Consider the following 16,970-nt stretch of genomic DNA (forward strand, 5'->3'; position numbering starts at 1 on the left):
AGCTGGAGTTCTCTCTAGTTCTGCCTGGGGCCGGCAGCCCCTTAGACTCAAATAAACCCACAGACACTTATATTATTTAAACTGTTTGGCCTAATGGCTCAGGCTTCTTGCTATCTAGTTCTTATATCTTAAATTAACCCATTTCTATTAATCTATAAGTTGCCACATGGCTTGTGGCTTACCAGTACTTTACATCTGCTTCTCATGGCAGCGTCTCCTGACTTAGCCTTCCTGTTCCCAGAATTCTCTTCTCTGCTTGTCCCGCCTATACTTCCTGCCTGGCTACTGGCCAATCAACATTTTATTTATACAGAGCAATATCTACAGCATGACCCCACCTTAGACTACTAGCAATAATCAAGAGGGTGCCTGAACTGATCTACTCTGGTAACCAGATTAGTGAATACCCTAACTGTCATCATAGAACCTTCTCTGTGATGTGACTGATGGAAGTAAATGCAGAGATCCATGGCCAGGAGCCAGGCTGAGCTCCAGGAGTCCAATTGATGAGAGAGAGGCGAGGAAGGATTCTATAAGCAAGGGCCATCAAGATCATGATGGGAAAATGTATAGACATGACTAGCCACACTAGTGGAAACTCATGAACTGTAGACCAATAGCTGAGGAGCCCCTGTGGGACTAGACTAGGCCCTCTGATACTCGAGACAGTTGTTTAGTTTGAACTGTTTGGGCGTCCCCTAGTCAGGGTGATTGGGATCCATCCCTGGTGCATGAGTGGGCTTTTTGGTGCCCAGTGCCTAAGGTATGACACCTTTCACAGCCTTGGTGCAGGGGAGAAGACCTTGGACCTGCCTCTACTGAATGTACCAAGCTCTGCTGACTCCTCAAGGGAGACCTTGACTTGAAATAAGTGGGAATCGGGGGTAGGTTGGGGGGAAGACTGAGGGACGGGAAGAGGGAGAAGGGGAGGATCTGTGGTTGGTATGTAAAATGAATAGAAAATTTTTTAATAATAGTAAAAAAACAACAAACAGATTGGGCTGGAGAGATGCCTCAGTGGTTAAGAGTGCTTACTACATTTGTAGAGGTCTATGAGAGTTCAATTCCCAGTATCCAGGTTGTGTGGATCATAGTTACCTACAACTTCAGCTCCTGGTGAATCCAACACTCTCTTCTGGACTTTTTGGGTACTACACTCAGGTGTACAAACATGCAGACATAAACTATATCTAAATATATATTAAAAATATAACTAAAAGAAAAAATGGGTTACTAATTTTTCCCACATCCTTATTTCATGGAAACAAATGAAGATGTGGTAATTAAATTTACTATTAGAAAAAAATCTAATGGGCACATTAGTAGCAACATCTTCAATGTTATATGTATTTGAGTGGTTGACTCATTAGAGCAATGTAAGCATGACTTAACTTTGAAGTGTGTTTCAGTCTACTCCTATAAATTAATTACTCACTCATCATTCACATATTTGGATCATGCAAATACTAATCAATACTTCATATTAATAGATCCTACCTGGTATGAGGCAGAGGCCTAACATATATTAATTCTTTCAATCCTCAAAGTAACACTGTTGTTAACCCCATTTCGGAATATTTGTTTAACTATGTAAAGATGTGTTGCTGTTTTACTTTGCCTGCCTAAGACACCTGATTGGTCTAATAAAAAAAAAAACTGAATGGCCAATAGTGAGGGAGGAGATAAAGGTGGGACTTCTGGGTAGGGAAAGTAAGTAGAAGGAAGAATTTAGGCTTGAGGAGAAAGAAAAGGGGATAACAGAGATGCCAGGGGCCAGACAGACAGACACAGAGGAAGCAGGAAAGTAGGACACACAGAATGAAAGGTTAAAAAGCCCAGAGGCAAAATGTAGATGAAGAGAAACAGGTTAAATTTAGTTAAAAGAGCTAGTGGGATTGGTGGCCCAAAGAAAATTCCAACTGCAGTCCCAACTGCCAGATGACACAGAGGTTACATAACTTGCCTAAGGTCACACTTCTATGTAAGAGTTGGAGCTGTGAACATTCTGACTGTACCGTAGCAAGCTTCTTGTTGGGCTATCTTTGGACCTCCAGCCCACAAATAATAACATGGAGACTTATTATTAATTATGAAACTTAGCCTTAGCATAGGCTTTCCTCCAACTAGCTCTTATAACTTAATTAACCCATATTTTAAAATTTATGTTCTGCTCCATGGCTCAGCTACCTCTTCTTAGTATAGCACTTCTGACTTTCTCCAAGTCGGCTGATGAAATCTCGTGCCTAGATTCCTCCTCCCAGTTCCTCTCTCTGTCCGGAAGTCCCGCCTATTCTCTCATGCCTAGCTCTTCATTAAACCAATCAGAAGGTGCCTTAGGCAGAGACATCTTTACAGTGTAAACAAATATTCTGAAACACTGGACCACAGCACTTAGGCGACCTGTGATTAGTCACAGTAGTGGCAAAATTGTCCAACCAATAGGATCCCCTACTTTTCAAGTCCTTTTAAAGGAGATTTTAATATACTGCTGGATTACAACATCTTTGGATTTCTAGGGTATATTTTGGACATTCATGAGGCACAGATATATACACACATTTTTCCTTTACTCAGACGGCTTGAATCTTTGTGACTTGCAGGAAAGAAACCTAGATTTCTTCAACCTGGAGGCAAAGTCTTCATCAGGTTCTCGTTTCCTTATGAGTGTTTCCAATGGCTGAGAGTGAAACACAGTTCTTCTCGACTGGGGTTTTGCTCAGTGGTAGCATGCTTACCCTGTAAGTACCTCTGGATTCAAATATTCCCTTATCCAAACCATTATTGGGTTCACAAGGTCGGCTGTACCCATCAGTCTCCACTGGAGCTTCTTGCCTCGGCCACTTTGACCTGAAGTTCCTCCCCTCACAGGGTCTGTAAGCAGAGACACCACATCTTCGTTGACTAGTGCATCTTCATTAGTGCTCCCCAAGCAAACCCTTCTCATCTTTAGGCCTTCACTAACGCATTAGATCAGGTCTGGCCCCCTCTTATAATCTCTCCCAGCATCTTGGACTTTTTTCCTTAAGCATCTGTGAACATGGTGCTTGAATCCTGTCTCTCTGGTTCTCAGAGTAAGCTCCATGGAGGCAGCGACTGTGCGACTGTCTTCTTCATTGCTGACTCCCAGCTTAGGTCACACCTTAGCACATGGTTGGCACCAGTACATGTTTGTAAACAGGAAAAACACTACCAGCTATCAGCTAACAAGGAAATCTCAAGACTCCTAGGCTTTGCCTGACTGCTGGGTGTGGAAGGCTTGCCCAGACACAGCACAGAATGCAGGTAGCAGACGGCTGGCAAACCAGAGGCTAACTCAGTGTGCATTTGATATGTAAGGCTGTTTTTGTTTTCTACACAGGTTTTATAGGACTAGAAAATATTAAAGATAAAAATCATGATTTTGTGAGGAACAAAGCATAGTCCATCTTTGACAGTCTTGAAGAAATGTCGGCTCATAACACAGGGATTCGAACTGAAAGGGACACACTCGTTTTGATGACATTCTTAGTTTCCCAAGTGTGCACGGGGTTGTTGGGGTTCACTCTCTGTGGTTGCTCCCCCCCCCCCCCCTTTGCAGGTATCTCATCTCCCAGGGATTCCTCGAAGCAGTCTTAGGTGAAGAGCTGCTCTCCTGGCCGTGGGTATGAAGAAACATTTCCTCTTTGAACACTAGTGAGTTTTGAATGATAAGCATTGCTAAAGAGGAAGCAATCAAACCTATCAGGCGGGCTCTGCCCTCCACTCAGCGTGCTGCTTCCTGTTTTTCAAAAATGCTTTCGATCCTCCTGTGAACTGTTTGGGAGAACCAGAATTGTTAGTCACTGTTAAAAGACCATGCCATGTCCATCACCCATCTTCACAGAGGCGAGCATACTTTGGAAATCATGATTTGACAGGGAGCCGCAGGAGTCCACAGTTCTCAAGTGACAAGTGTGCTAACTTTACTTTGGACAGGGTTTTTCCTTTCGTCAAAATAAAGTTTGCAAAGGTCTCAGGGCCCTAAGGCCTAAACATAAAATTCAGTCACTCAAAAATCCATCTCAGGAAACGTCGTTTCGCAAAGGCAGGTGAGGCCCTCACAAGGTGATCGTCTTTTCAAGCCTCCAGCTGGGACAGAACTTTTTTCTCTCTGCGTGCGGGCCACTCCCACTGCCCAGGCCGCAGCCCGCCAGCGCCAGCAGCCTAAAGGGTGAAACACACAGCGCGCCTGCAGCCACCGCCGGTGCCGCCACGCCCACCACGCCCGCCGGTCCCGCCCCCGCCGCGCGCCCGCCTCTCGCCGCTACACGGCCTGTGATTGGCTGGTGGCGCTGCCCGTCTCGAGCGGCGAGCGCGTCGCTCTCAGACCAGCGCTTCTATTGGTCACGGCGGCGGCTGCGGCGCGCGGACCCGACGAGGAGGGGAAAGCCGGTCGCCGCGGTGGCGGAACGGGCGGAGGCTGCCGGTTTCGTAACCGTCGCTCCTCCTCGCCGACTCGCGGACTGCGAGGCCTGGGTCGGGTCGGGCCGCGCCGCGCGGGGCCGCTCGGAGTGGAGGCCGCCTGGGGGCGGGCGGGCCGGCCGGAGGCGCAGGTAAGGAGGCCGTGGGCTCTTGCTGGGAGAGGGTCGGGGGAGGAGGCCGCGGCCGAGCCCGCCGCTCGCGTAGGTGCGGGCCTGGCCTGAGGAGACCCGGCCCTGCCCGAATCGGCAGGCTGGCTCGGAAGGCCCCTGGCGGCTGGTGGCGCGGGCGGGGGCCCGGAGCGGCGTCTGATGCAACCTGCGGGCAACACCCGGCGGGGCTGAGCTCATCCCTGGCCGCGGCCCAGCGCCGCCTCGCCTGGCGCCGACCCCCCGCGCTCCCCCGGGCGCCCCTCGCCGCCGTCGGAGAAGGGATGGAGGACCAGGTGGCCCCTCCAGAACCCGGCCCCCTGCGACGTGCAGCGTGACAAGCCCGGCGCGCATTGGCCCCTGGGGATGGAGGGTGTTCCTAGAATAGAAGGTGGACCGAATCTTACTTTGGAGCCACCTAGGACTCTTTCCTGTCGCTTCCCAAACAGCTCGGTCCGGGCGGGGAGGGCCGGGTCCTCCTTGGAGTTAATAACCTAGTGACCACACAGGGAAAACACTTGATTTTTAAACACATAACGTTGCAAGAGGGGCTTTGGTGTTGGTCGCGTGTCCTGCAGTTCACTGGGGGGGGGGGGGCATTCCAGATCGCGCATCGACCACCAGTTCACTAGAAGCAGAAGGTCAAGCCATGAAGTCTTTCCTTAGCACGGCTGGAGGGAACGCGGGAAAAGAGCCAGTGGAGGTATCCAGGTGGAGAGGTGGGGCATGCATGCGTGAGGGGAAGGATGGCCTCTTTTTCCAAGTGCGCTTGTGTGTTTCTGGTCCTAAGAAGGTTGGCATGTTTAGTTTTGTTCTTGTTTGAGGGTGGGTGTCTCTCTCTCTCTCTTTTCTTGCGGTGTGTGTGTTTTGTTTTGTTTTTGGGATTTTTTGTTTTTGTTTTTTGGGTTTTTTTGGTAAGCTGCATCATAAGATGTCAATTTTAGAAAGGTTTTAACCCTTGTGGGTTGCACAACAGCTGGGGGTTGTGTCTCCGAGTTTCCACCCACTTGAATCCTTATTTGAATATATTATCATTGAATGCAGACCAGTCTTCACAGAGGGAAATTTGTAATAAAGCACTGTCAGGGCTTTCTATACTGAGGGATTCTACATAGAAGAATTCAGTGCGTGGTAGGCAAGCCCCTTTACCTTTGAGCCACACCCCTAGCCGTCAAAGAGCCCTAAGGTCTGTTCAGTTGTTGCCGATTGAGTAGTATTTTTGATAAGCAACTCCTGGGGTAATTTCCCTGCTTCTGGAAAACTGTAAATAATTACAGGATGCTATTGAGCTGAAGAAAAACTGGAGCCTGTTTCCTGCCTCTGGTGGACATGCTTGGCTGGCTCAGTTATTTTTATTACCTATCAGAAACAAATCAAATAGGTGGGAACAGATGTCACCCCTCCCCCAGTATCCTTTCAGTTCTCACAAGCACATGGTCAGCCAGGCTCTGTGATCTTTGAGAGGTGCTTTCATCCCTGGTAAATTAAATGATCCCCGGGGAAAACCCCTGGGAACATTCCCTCCTGAGGTCATGAGAAAGAGACACAGGACCTGGTCCAAAGTTGCCTCACTCAGTAACAGTAATGTCTAAGTTTATTGGTCCCCTACCTATTCCCTTGTCCTGCCCTGCCATTAAACGGGAAAAAAAGAGGGAAAAAAAAAAAAAAAAAAAAAAAGAAACCTGAACAGGAACTCCTAGTAAATGCATATTTATAAACAACATTTTTTGTTTTGAATGTGCTAAATAGTACTCTGAATAGGTTTAAAGGATAGCATCCAAACAAGTATGCTTTTTCTTCACATACTCCAGTGGACTGCTTACACAGAACTCCTTGAAGGAGTGTCCTCTTTCATGGACCTTATCTCCAGCAGTCTCCAGGGAGACACACTGAAGCTGGAGTTGCCAAAGAAACTGGGGAGCAGACTGGACAGCAAGCACAAAGAAGAAAACAGACCATTGGGGAGGCACTTGGTAGTGCAGAGGTCCTGAGTTGAGCGTAGGGAGAGATGTGACATAATTAGGCTTGAGTGGAAGATTGCTCTAGATGTCTCAAGCCTTTTGGGAGTCTAACAACCAAAACTTTCACAATGGTCACCTAAGACCATTGGAAAAATCCAGATATTTATATTGTCATTTATAACAGTAGCAAAATTACAGTTGTGGCAATGGAAATAATTGTGTGGTTGGGGTCAGCAGCAGGAGGAACTGCATTAAAGGGTCACAGCATTAGGAAGGTTGAGAACACTGGTGTAGGTTGGTGAGTGGAGAGAGCTCAGGCTGCTACACCTGAGGCCAGGGCCCCTGAGAGATGATGTCAGTCTGAGGTAATGTTGGTAGTGTTAAGAGGGACAATAGATGTGATAGATTTTTGTTTGTAATTTTGAAGACTCAGTCTTCATTAAGGAAATTGAGTGAAAAATTTATTTTGAGAGGCTAATGGGGAAATAAGTTGTTCTTTCCAGATTTATGAAAAAAATGACACACCAGGAAAATTCTGTACAGGTTTATTGTTCTAAGTAAAAATTGAGAAAAATTCCAGTTTTTACTATTTTTTTTATTTTTGGTATTTCGAGACAGGGTTTCCCTGTGTAGCTTTGTGCCTTTCCTGTAACTCACTTGGTAGCCCAGGCTGGCCTCAAACTCACAGAGATCCGCCTGCCTCCGCCTCCCGAGTGCTGGGATCAAAGGTGTGTGCCACCACCACCTGGCATTTTTTTTTTACTATTCTAACATTTCAAAGTTTCATTGTTTTATCCTTTTGAACGAACATTACTTGAATTAAATTGCATTTGAAAAAAAACCTGTTGTTTCATTTAGCCCTACATTAAGATTCATTGTTTATATGCAGCCATAGTTCTCCATGGTCAGTCTCACAGAAATCCTGGGGAGCTCCCCTAAAACAAGACCCTGAAAGCCCACATCCAGAACATGTCCCTCAGGCTGGCAGCCTGGGAATCAGCACTTGCATAACGGTGCTGATATCGTGGTCCGCTGTGAGGGCTGCTGCCCCTCAGCTCTCCTTTGCTTCCTGGGTGATGGCCAAGTAGAGGAAGAAGGTGGCACCTTGCTCCTGTGGACTGAACTTTGGAATAGTTTAGTCCATCCAGAAGCCAGACTTTGACTCGGGTTAAATAGCCAGATACTAAATGTCAGACTGCTTTGCTGGAGAGCTCAGCCAGTGTTTGTGGACAGAACAGAAACACAGATGACAAGTGTGTGTTCAATGCAAAACCAAAACTGATCTGTTGGAAGCCTGCTAAGTTAGGTCCGCTGTCTCATTTTCTCTTCATTTTAAGTTACCTTTTTGGCTTATCTACTGGTTGAAGATTTGTTTTTGTTTTTTTCCAAGACAGGGTTTCTCTGTGTAGGGCTGTCTTGGAACTCACTCTGTAGACCAGGCTGGCCTCAAACTCAGATCTGCCTGACTCTGCTTCCTGAGCGCTTGGGATTAAAGGTGTGTGCCACTATTGCCTGGACATTATTTATTTATTTATTTTATTTTTATTTTTTTTAGAGACAGGATCTCCCAACATAGCCCTGGATGTCTTGGAACTTGCTATGTAGACCAGGCTAGCCACGAAGATCCACCTGACACCACCTCCCAAGGCTGGCATTAAAGGCATGCACCACTTTGACCAGCCTACTTTCATTTTTTTTTTTTTTAAACAATCATGAGTTACTTTTTATTTCTTCTCCCTTTTTCTTGTAAGTTTGTAGGTTCAGTAAACCATACTCTTGTTTTTCCAGCCAAAAGACTCACTCAAAACCTCTCCTTTGTTCTGGTTAGCACTTTAGTAAGATTAGTTAGAACCCTACCCCATTCTTGTATTTTTGGTTCAGAAATAGGCAGACCTTCCCTGCATTTGGAGCCTGTTGTGAATAAGTAGGTAATGACTAGAGTTGATGGTATTTTGTTAGTTGGGCCATCCCTCCTATACAGATGGGGGAATTGAAGCTTACAGGAAGGAAGGGGTGGTATTCCAGGGTGAAAGTGAGGGAGCCAGAGCCAAGGACAGATGGGATCTGGTTTCTAGTCTGTACTTTTTTGGTTCATTGGCTATCTTTGAGGTAGGACAAACTGACTGTAGAGATTAGAAGAAAATAGAATCCTGGGAGAAGTATTAAATTTTACAAGTCATTAAGTTTGGATTAAACACATTAAACCAACTTGATAAGCAACAGTGTTACATGGCAGCCAGGGTGGCTTAAGTTAATATTGAGTACCCACTTCATATTTTTTAATTAATTTGTTTACTTTCTTTATTTTGAACAAACACCTTTTAAGTGGGAGAGAAATTAGGCCACATAATCATTTTCAAGGGAAATTGTGAAATGTCTGTTATTGAGTATAACTCAGAGTCCATATCCATCATGGCTTGGGAGGAAGCTTTCTGTCTGGCTTTAGTGCTGGAGCAAGAACAGATGACCCACTAGCTCAGGGCTGGCTGAGTGTCTGTGAAAACAATTCAAAGTAATGATATATGGACATTTAAAGGCAAAGATTAATAATAATAAATAATAAAGGGCCAACTTAATAAGCAGGCTTGGCCAAAGTTTGGGTGAAGCTTTACTGATGTTTACTGATTGGACTTTTCTTAATAACCATGGGTGTACTCGTTGGAGCATTTTCCTAACTCTAGTTAATTTCCCTAACTTTGTCCATTGATGTCATTTTAGCAGTTCCGGGAAACAAGAACAGCAGTATGATGGATCGTAATGCTTCCTACATTTCTAAGAGTACTGTGTACATGTTCTCATGGGGAATGGAGTAGGTGTGCTTTCACATGTCACAGTTCACAGGTGGCCAGAGGGATTAGTTACAATCATAGCAAGTCAGGTCTTAGTAGTTTTTCTTTTGTGAATCAGTATGTTTAGGCCAGTAGTTCTCAATATTCCTAATGCTGGGACCCTTTAATACAGTTCCTCATGTTGTGGTAACCCCTTGAAACCATAAAATTATTTTCGTTGCTACTTGATAACTGTTATTTTGCTACTGTTACGAATTGTAATGTAAATGTTTTTTGGAGATAGAAGTCTGCCAGAGGGGTTGCAGCCTGCATGTTGAGAACTGCCAGGTTAGGCAGTTGTGTCAAGAATGAAAAACTGATGCAGGCTGACTGGGGGTACTTTATTGGATGTCTCCCTTCCCAAATACAAGAAACAGATGGAGTAAATTTCAGTAAACTGTCATTTAAGGTTGCTAAAATGTAAAAAGGCAAATCAACTAACCAACTGAAAATACCCTGCCTTAAGAAAATAGCCCATAATAGGTGATGTCATTGCTAAGTCACCCTGGGAATATTGAATAAGAAATGTGCTAGGATCATAGTGGCACCCTGATCCTCATGGGTTCTGCAGATGGAGCGTTTGGATCCAGCATTCTAACCTTACTTGAAACACCTTGTCTCGCTGCGGGTGCCCTTCCTTTTTTTTTTTTTCCGAGACAGGGTTTCTCAGTGTAGCTTTGCGCCTTTCCTGGAACTCACTTGGTAGCCCAGGCTGGCCTCGAACTCACAGAGATCCGCTTGCCTCTGCCTCCCCAGTGCTGGGATTACAGGCGTGTGCCACCACCGTCCGGCTGCGGGTGCCCTTCTACAATCACTGAACTTGCTTTTCCATGCTCCCCCTGACAAGACAGCTCAGATTTCTTCCTGGCATATTGTCCAAGTGTTAACTAGCTTACATGTGCTACTGAATTCATGCTATGCTTTTGTTTTCCTTCCCTTTTTGATAATCACAGCTAGCCCCAGGTTGGGCTGGCCTTCAGCTTATGGTGTTTCTGAACCAACTTACCTTTTGAAATTTGGAAACATGGCAACACTTGGCAGTTGTTTGTGTCAGCAAAACCAGTAGTTAATGGTTGCCTGCTGTGTTAGGCCCATGCAAGTTTCATCTTACTTGATCCTGTCATTTCAAATATTTTAATGCAACTTATTTTCTAACTAGGTACATGTGAAGATATTTTGGCAGTTGAGTGTGGCCTCTGCTGATCACATTGCTCTGATTTCTACCTGTTCTGTGTTGGCAAAGGAACACGCCCAAATGAGCAAGCTGCCACAGCCAGCCACTGCTCCAGGAGTGAACGGAATAAGTGTCATCCATACTCAGGCTCACGCCAGTGGCTTACAGCAGGTTCCTCAGCTGGTGCCTGCCGGGCCTGGGGGAGGAGGCAAAGCTGTGCCTCCAAGCAAGCAAAGCAAAAAGAATTCACCCATGGATCGCAATAGTGATGAGTATCGCCAGCGCAGAGAGCGGAACAATATGGCCGTGAAAAAGAGCCGATTAAAAAGCAAGCAGAAGGCTCAAGACACACTGCAGAGAGTGAACCAGCTCAAAGAAGAGAATGAACGGTTGGAAGCCAAAATTAAGTTGCTGACAAAGGAATTAAGTGTACTGAAAGATTTGTTTCTTGAGCACGCACACAACCTGGCAGACAATGTGCAACCCATCAGCACTGAAACTACAACGACAAATTCTGATAACACGGGGCAGTAGATCTCCTTCCAGACATCACAGCTTTGTGGCTTGAACATGAGAGGTGTGACCACCCAGCACCACTTAGTTCAATGGCTGAGCTTGGTCTTGTTCTATGGAGGTTATTCTCTAGGCTCAGCACTGAACAGTTGATTAGCCATGTAGTTTATCTGGTCTTAAGTGATAATGATTTTTGAAGCACTAAAAGAAAACTTGGGGTTTATGGTTAAAAAAAAAATCCTGGACCTTAATATTCTTAATAAATCCTGACTTCCCCAGAAATGCTTCTTTTCTAGGAATGGGAAAATGGAAGGTCATATAGAAGGTTTTGAGTTTTAATGAGACAATACCTTGGATTAAGAAAAGCTGGATTCCATCTGTGTTCCTTGACTTGTGATTTTTAGTCTAAATTGTGTATTGCAAATTATAGGGCTTCAGAAACCAGTCATAATAATTTGGCCCCATTTTATAGCTAGAATAAATCTGTGTTAGCGTAATTGGCATTGTTTTTCCCAACAAGTACATATTTTTTTAAAATAACGTCAGGCAAAGTAAAGAAACCCCATTCAGATCACACCAAAGAGGTGGTTAAAAAGACAAATTACATTTAGGAAGGAAAGAAGTGTTTTGTTTTGTTTTTTCCTCCCTTGTTTGTTTAAAGGGCATAGAGAGAGTGGATTGAACTTTGAGGGTCCTTTGGTTTATTGGATTAGCATTATCATGTGTCCTTAAAAACCAGTATCTATTGTGTATTGACACTTTAGTTTCTGTGGATGCTAGTAAAGGTAGCATTTGTTTGGAGGAGAGAAACCATTTTTTGACAGCCAAGTTAGTAAATAAAATGCCTTGGCTTGATGATACAGACCATGATTAGAAAACTAATTTATGCAGGGCATGGTGGCACACGCTTTAGTCTGAGCACTCAGGAGGCAGAGGCAGGTGCATCTCCTGAGTTCAAGGCCAGCCTAGTCTACAGAGTGAGTTCCAGAACAGCCAGTACTACAGAGAAACCCTGTCTCAAAAACAAAAGCAACAAAAAAACAAACAAACAAAAAGAATACTAATTCTTTTGGTAGAATAACTGCCAACGGGGCCATGCTTTTTAAAGGCAGAGTTTTTTGTGTGTGTGCGCTTGTGTGAAGAGGCACATTTTGGTATTTGATTTCAACTAAATGATTATTAGAAAAATGTATCAACTTCATGCTATCTCTCAAAAGACTAGTCAAAGAAAACTTGAAAATATAAGGTTTCAATCTTTAATTTATTTCCTAAATCTTTTTATTTTTATTTCTTTTTTGAGGAATTACTTTTCTAGTTTAGTGGGGTGTTCCTCCAGACTTCATGTGGCGTTGCCTCTGTTTATCCATTAGTATGCTTTTATGTTCTGTATAAATTATTTTAGAGAGAAAATGCTGATAAAACTCAGGATATTGACTTTTGTTTTGTGAAACTGACACGCCGGTAGGGTATCTCTAGGGCCTGCTTTTATCAGTGTTGTAGTTTAGATTGACTTGCACAGCTCCAGCTAAAGTCTTTTGGTTCCTGAGAGATGGTGACTAAAACATGAGTCTTGCATGGTCAGTTTGTGTTGCCAGGAATCTTGTTTGAACATAGTCATTTCTGGTCCTTTTTTCTACTAAGACTTGGTTACTGTAACCTCAGTGTAACTCAGGTTGCTCCCTGAGCGTGACAGAAGAGTGTGGACTCTGTTCTCCTGTGTAGAAGCTATTGGTGCCCTGCAGCTCAGCAAAGCCTTTTAGGGCCACTGTGCCCAAGACAGGAGTCAACACTATTTTTAGGGAACCAAGAAATGAATGGGGTTTTTAAAAGTTAGGGTCCAGCACCAGTTTACCTTGTTTGGAACAGCCATCTGCTCATTAAGATGGATAGATGTTTTGTATAACTAACAAGGATGCACCCATACAATCCTAATCTTTACCAGTGGATTGATATTATGTAATGAACTTACTGGGAGATAGAGTTAGGTCCTACTTGAATATACAATAGACATTCAGACATTGGAAACTCCTATTTCCAAATACTAGCTTTCACAAATGGACATTCTCGTGGAATTGTGCTTACTGGTACAAGGACCTAAGCCATTGGGAAGGCAGTGGTCAGTACTTCTAATCAGAACATAAACATCAGTTCTACCCGTGCTCTTACCTTTGCAAATCAGATCATTACAAGCAAGCAGTTCCACATAGAACACAATGTTAGCTGGCCTTTGGACTTTCTTACTGAAGGGGAAATAATGCTTAGCTTGATAGATTTCTCAGTGTAAAATTGAAGGAAACTTGGTTTGGGGAGTGGGTAAGCTTAGGATTTTGGAAATTGTAAAGTGGCTTTTGTAACTCATTATTGGGGAACCTTTTAGAGTTTGATCTGCCTTGTGCACAGGTCTGGTGGTTTAGGAGTCAAACTATAGCGTGGATTAACCACACCTGTGTCACCTAGGATGGGTGCCCTTGACTAGTTTTGGGTGTGGAGTTTTGGGTGTGTCTGGCTCTTTGTGACAGGTGACTTTGGAATCTTAAGGATTTTACTAAAATATGACCTGGGGTTTGAAATCCAGGTCATGAGCCCACTCATTTTTTACAGTTTTCAATCTATGAAAGTAGAAACTTGTACAGTTTGATAAGAAAGGCAGCGACTCTTGATGTTTCTTACTCCCCCGCCGTCCCTCCCCCACCATAGGGCTGAAGCCTCATGCCTCAAGAACCCATGGAGCACCTGGATGGAGTGCTTCTGATGCCTTAGAAATAAGGAACGATGCCTGTGTCTGCGACAGGCTAGGGAAGATTCCATACAGCTAATCAGATCGGCCTCTCAGGAAAAAATACTAACTTGTTCTTTTTGTTCCTTCCTGGCTTTCAGTTTGTGAGATTACTCTATTTTTTTAAATATAATTTTATTTCTTTCAACGAATTTAAAAATAAACACCTTTGGAACAATGACTGGTTTTCTTTGTGGGTTTCTTTATCTTGGAGGTGAGCAAGAAGTTCATTTATAATTGGCCCCAAAGAACCTGCAAGGTACCTCCTGCTGCTGTCCTGGGCTGGGCTGGGGACATGGACCAGCAGGCTGCTTTTGCAAAAATTTGGATTTCCCTGAGTAGACAGTGAAGTAGTTTTCTCTAAACTTGGAATGTATCTTCAGTTGTTTGTAGTTGTTTGGTCTCACTTAAAACTGCATGCTGGAGCAGGGGCCTGACGAAAGGGGCTGTCTCCTGGTGGTTGGAGCCTATGGTTCCATCTGAGGCCTGTCCCTAACAGTACAGTTAGAGTAAATACCATCTTCACTTACATGGTACCTGGGTATGGAAGTGAGTTAGGTGCTTTCAGAAATACCGTGAGTCCAAGAAAACAGTTTGAATTGTGTGTTTCAAGGAAGAAAAATTAGATGCTTTCCTCTGATTCTTTGAGTCTTTTTGTGTTTGGGGAACTAAGTTCCAGTTATTGCATGATGGTGAAAATTGTGTGGCTGAGTGTGGTGGCGCACATTTGTAATCCCAGCATTGTGGAAATGAAGGATTTTGAATTTGAGGCTAGCCTGAGTACTACTGAGACCTTGTTTCAAAAAAAAAAAAAAAAAGAAGAAGCTGGGTGGTGGTGGCACATGCCTTTAATTCCAGCACTCGGGAGTTCTAGGCCAGCCTAGTCTACAGAGTTGAGTTCCAAGGATAGCCAGAGCTACACAGAGAAACCCCGTCTCCAAAACAAAACAAAACAAAATTGTAGGTGTGTTCTATCCTACTTCGTTTGAATGAATTAGTTGTGAATTTTTGTTTTTAGTTTTAGTTAGATGTTCTCATGTAGCCAAGGCTGGCCATCAACTTGATAAGCAGCCAAGTATGGCTTTGAACTACTGACCTTCCTGCCTCCACCTCTCAAGTGCTAGGATTACAGGTTTGTACCACTACATCTGGTTTTATGTGATGATGGTGCTTGAACCTGGGGCTTTGTGTATGTTAGGTGAGTACTCTTCCAGCTGAGCTAGAATCTCCCGCTCTAGTTGGAGTTTATTGCTAATAACTTGTATTAGAAAAAGTTTATACTTTGTGATGAAAATAGTTCTTAATGAAAACACTTTTAGAATGACCAGTTCTTGAAGTGCCTGTACATATCTGAAGAGTATCTTAACTGCACCTTGTGCAATAAAAAAAATATAAAGCCCCACCCCTAGATTGTCTTGTGCCACAGCCTATCCCCTGACTCTTAGCCTTTCCTTGAAAGCAGCTGTCAGGTGCTTTTCTACAGCACCAGGTTCAAGTTCGACTACAGTGTAGCCCTGGAACCTGCCTGCTTCAGACCCCTACCACTCAATCCTGTCCAGCTCAGAGGCGGCACCCTCTCCTGCGTGGACTTGATGCCTCATGGTTCTTCCTTAGTGGCAGTGTATCACATGCTCTCCAGAACCTCCTCTGCTCCCCAGTCCTGGTATGTGGCCCCTTCCTTCATCCTCTCCATTCTCCCTGCCACCTCTTGCAGCTCTGTGTTTGGAATGCAGCATCTCTTGCTTTTCACTTCAAACCCTTCTTGGTCTAGTCTTGGAAGGCCTCTGTACAAGGCCAATCCTGTTGTTTTCCTTTCATTGTCTGAGGCAATACTGATGTTGTACTGTTGAAGCAAAGCTTCAAAGGAGACTTCAGGCCCTGAGCATATGGATTGTGTTCATGTCTCATGGAGTAGATGCTCAGTTAGTACTGGGCCCATCCAGAGTGTGGGGAAGGCTTCAGCACTGTAGAACTTTCTGGAAGGGTCTCTAATCCAGTTTTAAAGCTATACAAATTTCTGCAGAAGTTGGAGGAGATTTAGGAACATGGGATAAAGTTAGCCCAAATTTACTCATACTGCCATGTCTTTGATGGGGATGGGCCATCTGTACCAGGGAAACCCCTAAGATTGGATGTTGTTAACCTAAAAAGTAAATGAGATAAATGGCACTTTGGGACTGAGATCAGCATTTGTTTTTCTGGTGGCTTTTGTTTTCTTGTGGCCACATCATAAGCACTTTTGTGTTATTGCCATAGGAAGAAGCCAATTTTTAGTGAATAAACCCTTTGGTGGCTGTTGAAGTCTCTAGCTTGGACCAGTTCTTTTTCTCCATTACAGCTCCATTTATTTTATTTTTAAATTTTATTTTGGAGTCAAGATCTCTATATAGTCCTAGCTGGCCTGTAACATAACAGAGATCAGCCTGCCTGTTTTGAGATAAGGGTCTTATGTCCCAGGCTGGCCTTAAATTCACTGTGTAGCCAAGGATGACCTTGGATTCCTGATCCCCTGCCTGCAGTCTCCCAGTCCTGGCAGTACTAGGGAGGGCACCCCACTGAGCCACACCCTGGTGGAACATTTCTCACTTGCAACCTGGGACTATTATCAATGTTAAAAGCCAGCTCTGGGGGCAGGGCAGGTCCCTAGGACTGAGACACATTGTCAAGCAGAAGGATAAGTGGGCACAGCTGGGATGGAATTGGGTCAGTAGACTATTAGGGGTGGTGGAACAACAGACAGACTGGGTGGCAAGCTCTCCTGTGCCACCCTGCTGCCTTAGGCAGGCAGTGCTGCTGGCCAACACGCTCCATCTTTACTAGTATAAGATGAAATCAAGGCCCCAGAAGCTCCTACCAAATGCCCTAGTGGTTCTGGTGCCTGCTTGCTTGGGAATCCTGGCAGCAGGTGACAGTGTCGCACTAACTAGCAGAATCTCTGGGGCTCAATGAAAGCTCCTGGTGGAGGACTCCCCTGGTTCTCCCAGACCAGTCCAAGGCAGAAGCAGAGTGCCTTGTGTACTACTCCTGGGAACAGACTCCTACAGCCGACACCTGGTGAGCCATCATCTTGCTTGGCCCATGGCTCTCATGCTCTTCTATGAAGGAGGAAAGAGGAAGCTGCTGGGTACAATG

The 16,970-nt window shown here is 44.6% G+C and overlaps 1 protein-coding gene across 1 annotated transcript; it reads left to right on the plus strand.

Moving 5' to 3' along the window:
- The first annotated feature begins 3,643 nt into the window (after positions 1 to 3,643).
- Positions 3,644 to 11,974, plus strand: Cebpg (CCAAT enhancer binding protein gamma). The gene is made up of 3 exons (XM_036201603.1): positions 3,644 to 3,672; positions 4,214 to 4,571; positions 10,535 to 11,974. The coding sequence occupies exons 1-3, from the start codon at positions 3,644 to 3,646 to the stop codon at positions 11,081 to 11,083; spliced, it is 936 nt and encodes a 311-aa protein (XP_036057496.1). The 3' UTR covers positions 11,084 to 11,974.
- The last annotated feature ends 4,996 nt before the right edge of the window (positions 11,975 to 16,970 follow it).

This window comes from Onychomys torridus, chromosome 1, assembly GCF_903995425.1.
Source record: "Onychomys torridus chromosome 1, mOncTor1.1, whole genome shotgun sequence".
In the NCBI taxonomy this organism is placed as follows: domain Eukaryota; kingdom Metazoa; phylum Chordata; class Mammalia; order Rodentia; family Cricetidae; genus Onychomys; species Onychomys torridus.

Bases quoted from the DNA above. Each gene is read 5' to 3' on its own strand.
- Cebpg (XM_036201603.1), top strand. From the start codon at position 3,644: ATGAAGAAACATTTCCTCTTTGAACACTA. The intron at 3,673-4,213 runs GTGAGTTTTGAA...GCGCGCCTGCAG, and splicing joins CATTTCCTCTTTGAACACTA to CCACCGCCGGTGCCGCCACG. The intron at 4,572-10,534 runs GTAAGGAGGCCG...TTTTCTAACTAG, and splicing joins CGGGCCGGCCGGAGGCGCAG to GTACATGTGAAGATATTTTG.